This window comes from Podarcis tiliguerta (genome assembly GCF_965153285.1).
Source record: "Podarcis tiliguerta genome assembly, chromosome: 7".
Taxonomy (NCBI): Eukaryota; Metazoa; Chordata; class Lepidosauria; order Squamata; family Lacertidae; genus Podarcis; species Podarcis tiliguerta.
The window spans coordinates 13879630-13896600 of NC_139540.1; the positions used below are offsets into that span (position 1 = coordinate 13879630).

Here is a 16971-nt window from a genome sequence, read left to right on the forward strand (position 1 = left end):
TGGCCATCAGTATTGTTAGGAGTGCAAGAAGTCTAGTACATGTATCAGAATCAAGGGTGTCAGTATGAGATATCAAAGCCTTTTGCACTTTTGTATGCAAATGTATGAGAATCCAAGAGGACTCTCAGTGCAGCGGCAATTTGGGCAAAGTGGCAGCATCTCCTCGCGTGGCCATCAAACCCCAAGCGGAACGGAAGCGGGGTAATGTCTTGGGCAGCAAGCAGAGAGGGCAGGCTTTTCATTTTAATTGCTTTATTGTTTAATCTTGTAGGCTGCCTGAAGGTCTGCTGGGCTCATTAAGTGTTTGCTTATGAACCGAAGCATAAACATGTTTGAGATAGAATAAATAAGAGAAAATGTGATGGTATTAAATTTCTATCCTGCATTTCCTCCCAAAGGAGCCCAGGGTGGCAAGCGCGCCAGTGGGAAATCAATACATTTATAAATAAATTAACAATGTAATTAAAAGAACCTAAAGACATGGGAAGGTTCAAGACCTGTAGATCCATTTCCTGGAGTTTCTCTCCTCCTCTTAGATATGTGCAAAAAACAGATTATCTCAAGACATATAGCAGAGACCTGAGTCTGAGGTGTCTGAGTACTTGTGGCTTTGTGTCCCCCCCCCCAAAAAAAATGATGCTGTAGAGACTTAAATGAAGTTTGCACACCCTCGTGTTGACTGCAGTGCACCCCACAGAAAGGCTTTCCCTAAAATCCCTTCTATTGGTGAAATTAGTCTTGGAAGAATCATTCAATTGTTGCCAATAGGTTGTGTGGTGTGTGTGTGTTTCCCGACTTTGCAAATACGCCCATGGGCTGAAAAAGGTTGGTGATCTCCTGTATGCGTACACAAATACAGTCGTACCTTGGAAATCAAATGCAATCCGTTCTGGAAGTCTGTTTGACTTCCAAAACAATCAGAAACATTCAGTGCGGCTTCTGATTGGCTGCAGGAAGCTCCTGCGGCCAATCAGAAGCTGCGGAAGCCCCATCGGATGTTCAGCTTCCAAAAATAGTTCGCAAACTGGAACAGTCACTTCCAGCTTTGCAGTGTTCGGCAGCCAAAACGTTCGAGAACTACCGTATTTTTCGCTCCATAAGACACACTTCCCCCCTCCTAAAAAGTAAGGGGAAATGTGTGTGCGTCTTATGGCGCGAATGCAGGCGGGAAAAGCCCCCAAGAGTCACACACACGCTCCACGTGGCTCTTGGGGGCTTTTCCCTGAGGAGGGAGAAGGGCAGCCCATCACTGACTGGCCACGTGAGTCGCTTCTCCCTCCTTGGGGAAAAGCCCCCAAGAGCTGTGCACCCTTTAAAGAGTGTGCGGCTCTTGCGGGCTTTTCTACGAGGTGGGGGGAAAGCCAGCAAGAGCCACACACTGACGGGCTGCCCTTCTCCCTCCTCGGGGGAAAAGCCCCCAAGAGCCGCACACATGCTCCACGTGGCTCATGAAAGGGAGTGCTGAGCAGAGCCTGGGATGCATACAGGCTCTGCTCAGTGCTCCCTTTAAAAATATTTTTTTCCTTGCTTTCCCCCTCTAAAAACTATGTGTGTCTTATGGTCGGGTGTGTCTTATAGAGCGAAAAATACGGTAAGCTGTTCAAAAACCAGCTATAGAGGGAAAGAATCACAGTTATATAGACTTTTCTCATGGGCAAGAGTAAAACATCCCTCTTTGAACCTGAGTTAGCTCTGCCAGTTTGAGACATTTATATCTTACCTGTAGCTATGGCCAAAGCTGTGCCGAAAGTTACTGTTATGGTTCTAGGGATTGCTTGTGTGTAAATTGCCTTTACTCGTGGCTGTCTTGCATGGTTGAACCCTTTCTGACAGAGCAGCCTCTATCTCGTGGCTGCCTCAGTCGCTGGCAGAATCCGTCAGTGCGCGTTTCTTAAACCGCTTCCAACATAAAAGCTGCTTGACTCCCAGTCTCCTCCCCCGTTGCCTGCGCGAAAGCTTTTTGCGCGCTGTGGGTGTGGGCAACGGAGCACTTGTCCCCTCTCCGCTTGTCTCCTGCAAAGAGTCTTGGAGCCAACTCTCCGCTTCCTCTATCTCCTCCCCTTCTCCACTGGTGTTACGCTGATTTCCTTCCCCAGCGTATGGGCTATCCCTCCTCCTACTGGGACCCTCTCCACCATCTTCCAAGAGCCCTCTCACCTCCTCCTGCTCCGATGGCAGTTCCCTGACAGTTACTGTTTAGAAACGCCAGTTTGCTCAATAAGGTGTTTCAGTTTCAATTATCCCCAGCTTCGTTGGATCCAACCTGCCTTTTTCTAACTTGCCAGTAAGAACCAGCTAAATAACTTTGCTTATGGAAGTTATTCTGCCTCGTCCTGTCATGCACCTGCACTCTGCCTTTACCACTTTATCACTTAACTGCCGCTACCTTTGCTGCGATCTTTTGCACCGAAGGCCCACGCACTGTGCAAACGTTTTTGCAGTGCATCCGCAGTGGATGTTCCCTGCAAGCACTTTTGAATTTTCTTCTCTCCCCATTAATTCTCCACCTGTCTTCCAGCTCCCAATAAAAACTAGCTCTGTCTGCGCTTTCATTTCCCTTCATTTGTCACTGGTGAGCATGTGTTATTTTGGGTTCCTCCAGGCACAATACAGTTATTTCTCCTGAAATGATTTGAGCCGTCACTTTTTAAGGTCTGCTGGCTTCTTTTGGTTTTTGTAAAAAAATAATAATAATCACGTTGGAAATAAAACACGGCAGTAGTGGCTAGCAACATTTGGGGGGCAGGGAGGCACACTGAGAGACAACACAAATACAGTGTAATTGCAAATAATCTTTTATACATTGAATGCTATTTCATATTTAATGTACACGGTAGTTAATTATTTATACCAAAGCACCCATGATGCAAAACACACTACGAGTGCAATGCAAGAGTTATGTGTATGTCGTCGAGGAAGTAGATGTGCATGAATTTGCAGAAATGGAACCATGTTTTCGGATTCCCCCCATTAATATTACAACACGTGCAGATTTTTGCATACATAGTACAAGCGATCCAGATTTTTATAGCCCTCTTCTTGGCAACATGCAGGCTGCATTCTCTGGATTGCAAGGAATAGCTACAAGCTTGAGAAAGTTATTGGTGCTTAAGTCCACCTGAAATCACAGCAACATAAGCAACCATGCAAATATGTAACACTCAGCAACTCAGATACAGATTTTGACATCAGAGTCACAAACATCCTGAATTTTTATGGACTCCCGAATCCTCTGGATTAACCCAGAAAAGTGTCATCTATGTATTTGTAGCAACAAGGTATCTGACTGAAGCTTGACATGGGCTGCCAATGTCACCATCAACCTGCCAGAACTTAGCTCAGGTGTAGCACAAAGGACACCTGGTCTGGAACACAGCAGACCTATCAGATTTGCAGATATTTCATTGGCTTCCAGCAAAATAAACCAGTTGTCCCGGACTGTATCCAAACTGGAACAGGAAATTCGGACATTCCTAATATTTACATTGAATTTTCAACCCAGAATTTCACTACCAAATGTTACTGTCAGTGGCATAGTTCTGCACAACTGATGAGGAAATGTCATGTTTAAGATTGGAAGAAACGAGAACCTAAGAGAAACCAAAATTGACAGATCTGCCCACCCTTATTAGGAGTACCCTTGAATATCCTACAATACAGGGTGATGTGTTATTCTGAGCATCGTTAAAATAAGCTGAGTTTATGTACTGATTATTATTTTTTACATGGTCATGTCATAATGGAGAGAGAAAGCTCTTCTAAGAACTCCCTACAACAATCCTACGGCTGATGGCGCCAGGAAGAGTGTAGATGAAAAGTACTAAGAATACAACCAAGATAAGTAGGAACAGCGCGATGATGATGTATTTCTTGTAATTTCTCCAGATGAGATAGAAAAAGCACTTGAAAGGATTCACAAACCAGGAGAAGGAAGTGTCTGGCCGGCTAAATCAGAAAAGGGGAGGGGAAAAAGAGAGAGAACATATTAATTTTGTCAGATTCATATTTATCCAAAGTAATTGCATTATCATTTTAATCTTGGGAAGGCATTGGAAGTGAGACTGGGCAAAAACTTCATCACTATGAGAACAATGCAGGCTCCCCATTTCCCATACATTTTTGTAAAAACCAAAACCAAAACGGGCTGTTATAATGCATCTCTCTTTCCTAGATGCTTTTCAGAGTCGCACAAGTTTGAGCAGTCAATTAAGATAGGAAGGAAAATAAGGCTGAATGGAACAGTCAGCCTTATCTTGGACAGCGGGAGAATGGCAACAACAAATCCTTTATTCTCCTTATTATTAAGAGAAAAACAACTCCCAGACTTTTAAAAGACATCTGAAGGCAGCCCTGTTTAGGGAAGCTTTTAATGTTTAATAGACTATTGTATTAGTCTATTAGTCCAATATTCTGTTGGAAAATAATAATAATAATAATAATAATAATAATAATAATAATAATAATAATAATAATAATAATAATAATAATTTATTATTTATACCCCGTCCATGTGGGCGGCTTCCAACAAAGTATTAAAATACAGTAGTCTGTTAAACATTAAAAGCTTCCCTAAACAGGGCTGCCTTCAGATGTCTTCTAAAAGTCTGGTAGTTGTTCTTCTCTTTGACATCTGGTAGGAGGGTGTTCCACAGGGCGGGTGCCAATACCGAGAAGGCCCTGTTTAGGGAAGCTGGTTCCCTGTAACTTGGCTTCTCACAGTGAGGGAACTGTCAGAAGGCCCTCGGTGCTGGACCTCAGTGTCCGGGCAGAACGATGTGGGTAGAGACGCTTCTTCAGATATACTGGACTGAAGCTGTTTAGGGCTTTAAACGTCAGCACCAACACTTTGAATTGTGCTCAGAAACGTACTGGGAACTAATGTAGGCCTTTCAAGACCGGTGTTATGTGGTCTCAGAGGCCGCTTCCAGTCACCAGTCTAGCTGCCACATTCTGGATTAGTTGTAGTTTCCATGTAGCCCCACGTAGAGCGCATTGCAGTAGTCCAAACGAGAGATAACCAGAGCATGTACCACTCTGCGAGACAGTCAGCGGGCAGGTAGGGTTTTAGCCTGCGTACCAGATGGAGCTGGTAAACAGTTGCCCTGGACACAGAATTGACCTGCGCCTCCATGGACAGCTGTGAGTCCAAAATGACTCCCAGGCTGCACACCTGGTCCTTCAGGGGCACAGTTACCCCATTCAGGACCAGGGAGTCCTCCACACCTGCCCGCCTCCTGTCCCCCCAAAACAGTACTTCTGTCTTGTCAGGATTCAAAGCTTCCAACGCAAGTTCCGGTGCCTCGTGAAGCACCAAAGTCATGTCTGAAACCTCACAGGGCTTCAGAGGTGGCATCTGAGACCTCGTGGGGTGTTGGACACAACATCTGGGGTCCCCAGGCGCCACTGCAGGGCACATGACATCATGGCGTCCAGGTGTGATGTCACATCATGATGTCATGGTGCACGCTGCTGGACACCCATAAACTGGGACAGCTACTTAGATGCTTCTGGGTAGCCCCACCTCAGCCACAAATGGCAGGAAGGCAAACAGGGACATTTGTTTGCTCCCTGCACCTGGTATGCAGAAGCATATAGCAGGTTCCATTAGCAAAACCAGGCATGAGGAACATGGTGCCTTCTCTATATGGTCGGATTCCAGATTCCATCAGCCCCAGCCAGCATGGCCAAAGGCCAAGGATTATGGGAACTGCAGTCCAACAACATCTGGCATGCCCCAAATTCCCCCACACCTGACCAAAATACAAACTCCAGCAACTTTCCATACTGCTGTGTTTATTTTTGGTCTCATAATCTGCCTGGGGTTGCGGGTAGGGGAGCTATAAAACTGCTGGGGATAGTGATACCTGCAGGGAAGAATCAGGGAATACGGGCCAAGCCATCCCACAAGCACCTGCCAAATCTTCCTTGCTTATGCCTCTCCGTACCGAACTTTAGGTTCAGCCCATTTGCCTTGTAGCATGTAATTTCTTCCTAAGTCAGCAGGGTGGGGAGTCAGCTACGCAGTACCCTTGGAGGGCCTCAGCTATTCCAATCTCCCTTCCAGGCTTTTGCGGAGGCCACAATAAGAGCGCAAAAATTAAAATACTATGTCATGGCGATTAATGGCGTCGTCCCCCCCTTTAAGCTGGTCCAGCATCGTGCATCTTATAATTAAATAGCAGAGAACGCCACTGTGTCGAGGTCACAAAGCACAACCTCCGCTTTCCGCGTTGCCTCGGGGTGGGGAAACAGTCATAAAATGAGATTATTGGAAGTTCTGACAACAGGGCTGCTATTAAAGAATGCTGTATTGGTGAGGACACAATATTAATTTGGGTAACCAGCAGTGCGCTGAAGCAAAGGTGAACTTTTCTGGAAGCTCTGCAAACGCTGTCTTGGTAGTCAAGATAACCCCGCAATTTGGTGTCATCCTTATGTGTGGGTTTAGGGTGCTGGGCTCTGTGCCCAGAAAGGGGAACTAACTATAACTGTAAGCTTTGGACAGTTGCCTCCTATGCCCTCATCTGGGCAGGTGAAGTGATGGGAAGTTCTGGCCAAAGAGATATGTGCTGCTTTGTGTATAAAGAACGCACAAGTGTTTGCTTCATGTTTCCGTTTCCTTGCTTAGTGTTTCCATTTCCTTTCTGTGGTGTCCGTGTCGCGTCTATAGAGGCAGGGAGACCAGGCAAGCTAATTTGCTGCACATCTAGAATCATAGAATCATAGAGTTGGAATAGACCACAAGGGCCATCGAGTCCAACCCCCTGCCAAGCAGGAAACACCATCAGAGCACTCCTGAAATATCTGCACCTTTCTTTAATAAAGCACTAGAACTGATCACTCTGGTGTTTTTGACATCCTTCTTTGGTGTCCCAACTACTACTACGAACCCTTCTTTGGGCCAGCGGTTCAGAACAAGGTTTTGGGGAGGAGCTAAATCTGACCTCTGTACAGAACAAATTTCTACGTCCCTACTACTTCAAGCTGAAAACCCAGATGCTACATACTCAATTGCTAGATGTTCTGCTACTGAGCCACAGTCCTCACTCATCATGGAGTAAGTCAACTATCAGCAGAACGGACAGGGCCGATGGGAACGAACCCTTGTTCCAAACCGTCAACAATATGAACAAAATAGCAGCTAAGATGATCAAGGGACTGGAGCAGCTAGAGCAACTAGAGCCCAGCGCTTAGGAATGGATTGGGGCTTTTAATATCAGGTTGGTAAAGGGGGGGGGCATGAGAGGAAGCACTCAAACTTATTCATGGTGCAAAGAAAGTGGAGATAGAGAGAGATGTTTCTCCCTTCTCACAATAGCTAGAACTCAGGGTCACCCATGAAGCTGAATGTTGGAAGGTTCAAGGCAGGCAAAAGGAGGTTTCTCTTCACGCAGCGCGTTCAGAAACTATGGAACTCACTGCCACAAGATATAGTGATGGCTACCAAGCTGGACAGTTTTGAAAGGAGATTGGACAAATTAGTGGAGCTGTCAATGTCTACTAGGAGTGATGGCTCTGTACGACCTTGGAGGCAGTCTCATGAGTGGGAGAGTTCTGTTGCCCTCATGCCCAGCTTGTGGGCTTCTCAGAAACAAAAGGTTGGCCAGTGTGAGAACAGAATCCTGGGCTTTGCTCCAGCACGCTTTTCTTACATTCTTAATAATAATAATAATAATTCATATTTCCAGACATTTCATTTTGAGCATCCAGCTCAGAGATTGCTCACAGATTTCCAAACACATGCATACACATGGCGATCTCACTTACTTGGGTTTTTCCAAAGGTTCCGGCTCCTTCCGAGCTTTGCCTACGGGATTCTTCTCGGCTTCCTCTGCCGTGACTAAATGGAACTCTGCTTCTACTTTGCCCTAGATTGAGAAAGAGAGCCTGTTTTGATTCACGGTATGTAAATAACACATAATGGGTTCTTCGTTCACTAGCATTTGAGAGCTCTTCTTTAGAAAACGGGTGCTATGAAGTCATAAGTTGAGAGGGCTAAAACAATCATTAACCACAATAACCACCAATAATTACTTACAAATGACTAGCAATTAATTCTTAAACAATTAAGCATTAAATTAATTTTTGGTTGGAAATCTGACCATTCCCTGTGTTCCTGTGTTCCTTCACTTATAACGTTTATCCTTACATTAAATTTGCATTTGTTAATGATGAGGATGGGCTTGAGGGAAAACCAAATTATTTCCCCGAAATTCAGAAAAGAGCTCAGCTTATTCCAAGCCCAATTCAGACCTTTTTGCACATGGATTGTGACAGAGGGAACACAATAAGGTCCAATTTCTCCCCCAACCTCTCCACTGGGCCTCCCTTTGATTTTCTCCCTTCTTTTCAAACTCCTACCCCATTTATCTTTGTTGCCATTCCCATGGCAGGGGGGTCGAGATAGAGGAAGGTATCTTTCCTTCCTCCCCTCTCTAATGCCTGTCACGCTGCTATCGTAGCATGCAAAACACAAATAGCACTGGGAAATGCAATTTTCCCATGGCTACTGGTGGCAGTTGTGCTGGGGAAATGATTATCTCCCAGTGCTCCTTGCGGCTCCCTCCTTCCATTAAAATCTGAGCCAGAAAGGAATTTTTGGGCTTCTAATGCTTGCCTTGAATATGAAGAGAGTATTATGCGCCTGTCAAATTTGTGTTTCTAAGCTAGGAGTTAAAATTTTGGAGTATATCTCAAATAAGAGTCGTCTCTCAAAGTGCTGATATTATCTTGTTGCAACTGTATTAAAAGTACACGGTCAATGATTATAACTGCAGAGAAAAAGCTGGATTTTTTGTGACGCAGATGCACAGAGTCTTCATGTTCACGACTGTCTTACAACCTGCACTTGCAATTTAATTAAGATAAGATGTCTCCGACACACACATCCTCTGAAATAATGATGAGGAAGTTAAATGCAATGAGACTGCACAAAATCTGAGGTGGGGGTTGGTTCGGGGGGAAGCGATTGGGGATTGCATGTTTTAAGTATTAGAAAGATTCCTCAGGGAATAAACACATCCTTCCCCCCCAATTGTCAACCTGAAAAGATACTTCTGGGGTAATTATGGCTGTTTCATCTGCCATAAATCCTCTCCCTGTAAACTGCACTTACTCAGCGCTACACAGATGTGAAACAGTATGAAACAAATCGCTGAAATCTGAGTAACACAGGAAGTTAGACTCTAAGAACACAAGAAGAATCTGCTGGCCAATGGCCCATCCAGTCCGCCATCTTGCTTTCACAGTGGCCAACTAGATGGAACCTAATCACCAGGTTCTGTTTTGCTTAGAAAGGTTTCACTACAGTGGTACCTCAGGTTAAGTACTTAATTCATTCCAGAGGTCTGTTTTTAAGCTGAAACTGTTCTTAACCTGAAGCACCACTTTAGCTAAAGGGGCCTCCTGCTGCCGCCGCACCGCCGCCACCTGATTTCTGTTCTTATCCTGAAGCAAAGTTCTTACCCCAAGGTCCCATTTCTGGGTTAGCAGAGTCTGTAACCTGAAGCGTATGTAACCCGAGGTACCACTGTATAAGATTATATTTCTATAACCTGCCCTGGGACCTTATGCCGAAGGGGAGCTAAGGAATCTTATAAACAATCAAGTAAACAATCAAATCACAAACCAGAAGGAAATCAGAAGAATATGGGGACGGGGGGAATCCAGTTATGATAAAAGCCAGAATTTGGAATTATGACATGTCAAATTACTATGCTGCTGATCCGTGCGATATTTGAGTCTACACGTCCTTCATATTTTTAAGAAGCATCTGTCAGTGATATCAGTGTGACCTATCCAAAGGCTTTTTTTTAATAGGTAATATTGGATTACTTACTGTGAGCTCCCCAGCTTTGACAAAAGGCCACCAGCCTCTGACCCTCTTCTGCTGAAATATGGAAATCTTGTTCTCCTCACTTGTTGCCATGACCATGTTTAGGTCGCAGCTCTTGGCGGTTTTGGCAGCTCGAGGAAAGCCATTCAGGTTCATTTCAAGGGAGCCTGGGGGAGGGTGAGAGTGGTCAAATTCTACATTATTCCAAGACCAACTGGACTTCCCAAGAACAGCTTCCAAATCTGATAAATTCATGCCCCCACATGCTTAGGAAGTGAACAACCTGCCAATAAATCCCTGTAATTGTAGCTGTAGTGATTAGAGAAGGCTGCAGGAAATGGAAAATAAACTCCTTATGTGTCTGTATGTATGGCATGGAAACTTCTATTAAAGCTAATACAAGAGCCTAACAGTTAATGATTAAGTGGGGCTGTATCTGGGACACAGGAAGATGCCTTATGCAGAGTCAGTCCATTCACCCATCTAGCTCATTGACTGGCAGCAGTTATCCAGGGTTTCAGACAGGGGAGGTTCTCAGCTCTACCTGGAGATACTTGCAGGCAAGGTAGGTACTCTCCTAGCTAAGCTACAGCACCTCCCCCAGTGCTGTAGATGGGATACTGTGGGATGTAATCCACTGGGAGCAGTCAAATACAACATTCCTTGTTTTCCTAGAGTGGACAGGCAAGAGGATGTTTGGTCCAGCCAGTCGAAACACCCTGTTCCTCCTGGGCTGGAGCATCATTCCTTGCATGTGACTTGTGGGTGGGCTTGCCCTTTCTAGACCTGGTAAAAGGACAAGGCATGTTGCCACTCTCTCTCTTCCTTTTGTTCTGTGAACTGCTGGACTGCTAGCCTGCAGTCACTAGGTAAAGCTCCCTTATGGGGTAAACCTGTTTGTATATGTTTGAAACTTTAAGCCTAAAGCCTGCCTTCAGGAATCACACTGTGAGTAAACTTTCTTTTTGTTAGTTATAAATAAGACTGTGGTGTCTTTATTCTTTTAGGAGGGATTCAAGGGGTCTTACCAAGAAAATATCAGAACACATTTCAATCTGGACAAGCCAAATTGAATTGCTTATTGTCTTAAGAAACTCACACGAATTTGCAACTACGGTGTTACCTTGGGATGTGAACAGGATCCGTTCCAGAGCCCCGTTCGAATCCCGAATGGAACGCAAGACACAACGGCGCGTCTGCGTGTGCACGGGTTGTGTTTTGCCGCTTCCGCGCATGCGCGTGATGTCATTTTGAGCATCTGCGCATGCATGAGCGGTGAAACCCAGAAGTAACGTGCTCCATTACTTCCGGGTTGTTGCGGAGCGCAACTCGAACGCGCTCAACCCGAAGCACATTTTACTCGAGGTATGACTGCAGTTTTCTGCTGTGTAAAGGTGAATGCACTCTGCTAAGTAAAGGAACTTGCTAGCGCAAGTTAGGAAGGATATTAATAAACAATATATCCTCTCTTGCCACCCTGAACATTCCCACAGATATGATGTCCCACTTGCGTATCCCACCACCGCCCACAAAATCCCACCCAAGCAGAGCCCATAATCTGCCAGCCTTTTGTTCTAAATTCCCACCGCTGTTCAAGATCCAGATCATGCCACTCGGTTCACGGCTTACCAAGGAAGTCGTCAGAGGAAAGCCTTTCGAAATCCCACACCTGGAGCACCAGTTCTGCAGGGATTTTGCGTTCCGTCTTCTCCAAGGAAAATATGTTCTCCCTCTTGCTGACCACCACTTGCTTCTCGGCCGGGAGATAATGGAACGGGAACACAAAGCGCCAGTTGAAGTTCCCTTCTCCGGTCAAAGAGTTATAATGCACGTCCGTCTCCTGCCTATCATCTTCCAGGCCTTTCACCCACCTGTTGCAGGTAAGATGGAGTGCACGAAAGAAGAATCAAGTGGAGCCAGAAGGAACGAGTCCAACCCGTTGTATCAAGACATCACATTGTTGAACTGTTTCTTTAAATCTAAAGGTTCATCATTGTTTCACCCAATGTGTATACCTTTAAGGGGCCAGAGCAAGGGCCAGAGTAAACTAATGAGATCCAGCTTCACAGCTGTGAAGCATAGCAGGTGCTGCTGAGTTGCATTGATTAGGCTGTGCAGTATATAAGGAGCAGCACCTAGCTCTGCCATTTACCCTGGGGATGGGTTGGTGGTTGGGTCGTGTTTGTTTGTTAGTGTATATAGTGTAAAAGGAGTTTTTGTTGTTCTTATTAAAACCTTGTTTAAGTTATTTTTGAGTCCCTTCTTTTTCTAATGCATGGTCTCCCCAGCAAGCTCTCTGCAGCGTTACTACACTGCGAAAAGCCAACACACATCTCATGCATAAAGCATCCTGTCCACTTTGTTTCTCTTAACTTTTCCAAGACTATTTCACCATTTAGCTAGGCACCCTGTTGAACTGTGCTTGCAATTCTTGTGATCTTTCTAACATTTGGCCCCAACAGTTCACACTTATATGGTTGCGCACCATCCCAATCTAAAAGAGGTATGAGATACCAGGGCTATCTGCTGAATCCGGCCACAGGCCCATCTTAGCCCAGCATCTGCTGGGCCACCTATGGGAAGCTCACAAGCAGGCCCAAGCAAAAAGGGAAATCTCCCCTCCTGCAGTTTCCAGAAAGTGGAAGTCAGGTGTATAATACCTCTGACCTCTGCTGGGAAAGATGGAGGGCACAAGGAGAAGGGGACAGAGGACATGATGGCTGGACAGTGTTCCCGAAGCTACCAACATGAGTTTGACCAAACTGCGGGAGGCAGTGGAAGACAGGAGGGCCTGGCGTGCTCTGGTCCATGGGGTCACGAAGAGTTGGACACGACTAAACGACTAAAGAACAACAACAACAATACCTCTGACATTGGAGGGAGAACATAGACATCAGGGTTAGAAGCCACTGATAGCCTTATTTTCCATATATTTGTTGAATCCTCTTTTCAAAGACATCCTGGTTGGCAGGGCTATCTTAAGCATATTCAGCACCGGGGTCCAAAGATCAGCCCAGCGCCCTGCCCCCCCCCCCCGGTTGCCCAGTCCCAGGCACGCAGGTGGGTGTAGCTGGCCAGCCGCCGTAGTGTCTCGCTGGCTCGGTTGCCCCCGAACTTGCAGCGCAGAGCTGCCCACAGCAGAAGAGCCCGCTGCGGCGCTCTGACCAACAGGTGGGCTCTTCCCCGGACTCAAGTCTCGGGCCCCAGACTCTCGGCCTGGTGTCCCTGAGAGCCTGACGCCTGGGTGCCCCGCACCCCTAGCGCCTATGCGTAAGACGGCCCTGCTGGTTGGTTACCTATTATTGCGAGTTTTGAGTTTTCCTCGTGGAAATGTAGGACTTCATTTTCTATGCATGCCAGTCCTGTGCCTGCTTAATTCTAGTCAGGGGTTGAATTCTCAATGAGCCATTGCAGCAAAATGCCAAGGCCACAGAGCTGTCACATCCACGTGTGTGCACAGAACTTGCTAGTCACAGCTGTGACTCATGTTATTTTATTTTTTGATGGATGGCTCGGGTCATAAATTAATAAACCCTGTCAATGGATAAATGAGGAGATCCGCAGGCCGTGCCTGAGCAAACTTACCCTTTTACGTAGATGTCGCTTGATTTTTGTCCAGTGAAGATATTCTCATCCTCTAAAATGACATCTTCTGTATTCCAGATTATCACTCTCAATTCATAACTTGGGAGAGGAAGAAGGGTGGGGAAGGAAGAAGAAGGGGAGAGAGAGCCAGCGCAGAATGTGAAGTTAGATTAGCAAAACACCGCATAATGTAATTTGCAGTCAATCATTTTGGTCACATTTGGGGGGGACAGATTCAAATTTTAAGCTGCCTAAATATGAGAAAAAGAAAGTGGTTGGGGGAGGGGAATGGGGCCCTTCCTCTTTTTCTTTTCTGAGGAGAACCTAAAATAGCACAAATGTCATGCTTTCATACATTCACAATGTGATTCCTAACTAACTGGGATATTCTAGGAAGGAGTGGGGAGGAATTAAACCAGGAACAAGCAGCAGCAAACAGTATGGCAGCCCTAGCAAAGAGAGAAAATGAAAAGTAAAAGTTATCAAAGAAGGTAACATGTTTATGGGCTTTTCCAGAAGATAATTGCGTCCCATCTTCAAGCACAACTTTCTGCTTGATACTTAAAATGGGCAAACATTCAGCACAGTCCTTGTTATGGTTACATGATAGGACTGTACCATAGGCCACCGCTGAGAGTCTGAATTCATAGAATCATAGAATCATAGAGTTGGAAGAGACCACAAGGGCCATCGAGTCCAACCCCCTGCCAAGCAGGAAAAACCATCAGAGCACTCCTGACATATGGTTGTCAAGCCTCTGCTTAAAGACCTCCAAAGAAGGAGACTCCACCACGCTCCTTGGCAGCAAATTCCACTGTCAAACAGCTCTTACTGTCAGGAAGTTCTTCCTAATGTTTAGGTGGAATCTTCTTTCTTGTAGTTTGGATCCATTGCTCCGTGTCCGCTTCTCTGGAGCAGCAGAAAACAACCTTTCTCCCTCCTCTATGTGACATCCTTTTATATATTTGAACATGGCTATCATATCACCCCTTAACCTCCTCTTCTCCAGGCTAAACATGCCCAGCTTCCTTAGCCGTTCCTCATAAGGCATCGTTTCCAGGCCTTTGACCATTTTGGTTGCCCTCCTCTGGACACGTTCCAGTTTGTCAGTGTCCTTCTTGAACTGTGGTGCCCAGAACTGGACCCAGTACTCCAGGTGAGGTCTGACCAGAGCAGAATACAGTGGCACTATTACTTCCCTTGATCTAGATTCAATGTAACATGGCTTCTTCTGACACTGTGATCTAATGTTTTGCACTGATAGGTACATTATTGGTATTTTGAACTTTCTTTCAAGGAAAAAATGCTTTATTGATAGCATTAAAAACTTCTTAGCTGCTGTGAAGGCTACTTCTTTAGCCCTTCATTAATTCTTCATGGAGAGAGGCGAAAGCTTAATAGAGTCAGCTTCAGACTGCACATAATTGATGTACTAATCGTTTCTCTGAAATTACTCCAGACTAAAAAAAAAAAAAATTGCTGCCAAAAAGCCATTGTTGAAACAGTTTTATGAACCTTGAATTTTCCTTGGCTTTTCTATCTGTTTGGCGTTCAACACACCCTCTCTAGCTGAGCAGCGTATTCAGTGAAGTTATATGTTTTGTTATCTCAAATTATGTAGATCAAGTAACCTCAAACTATAGGGCCCAAACAGAAATCTTCACATGACTTCTGACAAATAAGGGGCAATTGGCAAATCTGCAAACTTTGTAGCAATAGACTCCAGCTTTACCATTTGGGTAATAGTGCAGTTAATGAGCAACAAATATTAAAAGAAAACAATTATGGGGGGAAAAAAGTTTTTCTACGGTTTTGAAAACCTGCAGAACCTCTTTGACCAGCGAGAACAATGGGACAAACATGAGACCCTCCAGCTTTTCAGGGGGCCCAAGAAACATGGCCCCTTAAGTATCTAGAGGTGGGAAGCAGCTGAAGCACAGCTGCTGAAGAGTGGAAATAAGTGAGGAAAGTTAATTGAGGAACCGTTCTAGATTCCTTTGTACAACCGTTGGGAACAGTGAGACACTGTTTCTGTCGATGCTCATTCACTGTTGATGCAGAGCCTGGAATTGTCACACTTTTAACTAACAGCCCGCCCACCGCTCAATCACCTGAAGTCAAAACTATATCAGGCAATCCTTCTTTTCCCATGCAGATGATCATCTAATTATCAGAGCTTGCATAGTCCCACGAACAGTGCTATGCAGGCACTGAAATCTCCATGCATGGTGCTTTGCAAGCCCCAACGATCAGCTGACCATGCGTGCAGGCAAAAAGAAGTGCCCTCATATCATTGAGGCATCAGGGGATTAATAGATTGCTCCACTTCCACCTGCAAAAGTTGGCTCACAGGGGTAGGGGAGATAAGGATTTGACCCACCAGCTGGACCCACTTCCCCACTCCTGCCTTAATGGTCTGAGCTGGGGAGAACTGCCAAACTCCCTGCCATTGGACCCCAGAAACAAAAAAGTTTGGGTTCTCAATGGGAAGTGAAACCATTCTCAAACCATTCTGGCTGCCTTGCCTCCAGCCCAGTTTTTATAAGCTCCCACAGCTACTCAGTGGCGTAGCGTGGGTTGTCAGCACCCGGGGCAAGGCAAGTAATTTGCGCCCCCTAACCCGTGGATTTGCGTCCCCTAACCCGTGGATTTGCGCCCCCTAACCCTAACCCCCAGATGTTGTGCCCGGTGCAGCCGGCCCCCCCTGCACCCCCCACGCTACGCCACTGCAGCTACTTCTTGTGCAGTTGCCTTTGTTAATAAATAAGTGTTTTGCAAATTTGATTTTTCCTACAAGGCTTTATATATAAAAAAGGGTTTTTAAAGATTGCTGATAAGGGATAGAAAGCAGAAGGGAGATTATTGCAAACGAAAAGGATGTTCCAGCTCCTCGAGGTTTTAAGCTGCATGACAACCAGTTTGCACATCCCTAGGAAGATGCAATAGTATTAACAAGAAGCTAGGGAATGTATATTTGCAGGCAGAGGGGAGCGTGTAATGAATTACCCTTTGGGTTTTCTGGGTGAAATGTCAACCGGCGGCCCTGGGAGAGGCATGTCCTTTGGAAACATGTCCACCCACATCTGCACACGGCCCTTCAGGAAAGAAAACAAGAGAATGCAGGCGAATGAGGTGCAAATTCAGTTACAGAATAGCAAGACTTATTATTATTATTATTAAAATGTGTATACTACCCTTCATCTGCATAGCTAATTCCAGACAACCCTGCATCTACTAATGCAGGCATAGGGAAACTCGACCCTCCAGATGTTTTGGGACTACAACTCCCATCATCCCTAGCTAACAGGACCAGTGGTCAGGGATGATGGGACTTGTAGTCTCAAAACATCTGGAGGGCCGAGTTTGCCTATGCCTGTACTAAAGCTTGAGCTACTGCTGCATAAGAACACAAGAAGAGCTCTGCTGGATCGAACCCTTCTAGTTCGGCATCCTGTTCTCACAATGGGCAACTTGATAAAAAAAGGTAAAGGTAAAGGACCCCTGGACGGTTAAGTCCAGTCAAAAGCGAATATGGGGTTGCGGCACTCATC

The 16971-nt window shown here is 45.5% G+C and overlaps 1 protein-coding gene across 2 annotated transcripts in view; it reads right to left on the minus strand.

Annotated features, from left to right (window-relative positions):
- Window positions 1–2779: 2779 nt before the first annotated feature.
- The window catches only part of FER1L6 (fer-1 like family member 6), a 120086-nt gene continuing 105894 nt past the window's right edge, over window positions 2780–16971 (minus strand). For both annotated transcript variants that reach the window (XM_083450393.1, XM_083450392.1), the window contains exons 36-41: window positions 16427–16515; window positions 13421–13519; window positions 11465–11706; window positions 9839–10002; window positions 7768–7868; window positions 2780–3945 (exon numbers count right to left, since the gene is read on the minus strand). In XM_083450393.1, coding sequence (XP_083306519.1) covers window positions 3759–3945; window positions 7768–7868; window positions 9839–10002; window positions 11465–11706; window positions 13421–13519; window positions 16427–16515 — 882 coding nt within the window. In that variant the 3' untranslated portion in view covers window positions 2780–3758. The remainder of the gene's footprint in view (window positions 3946–7767; window positions 7869–9838; window positions 10003–11464; window positions 11707–13420; window positions 13520–16426; window positions 16516–16971) is intronic.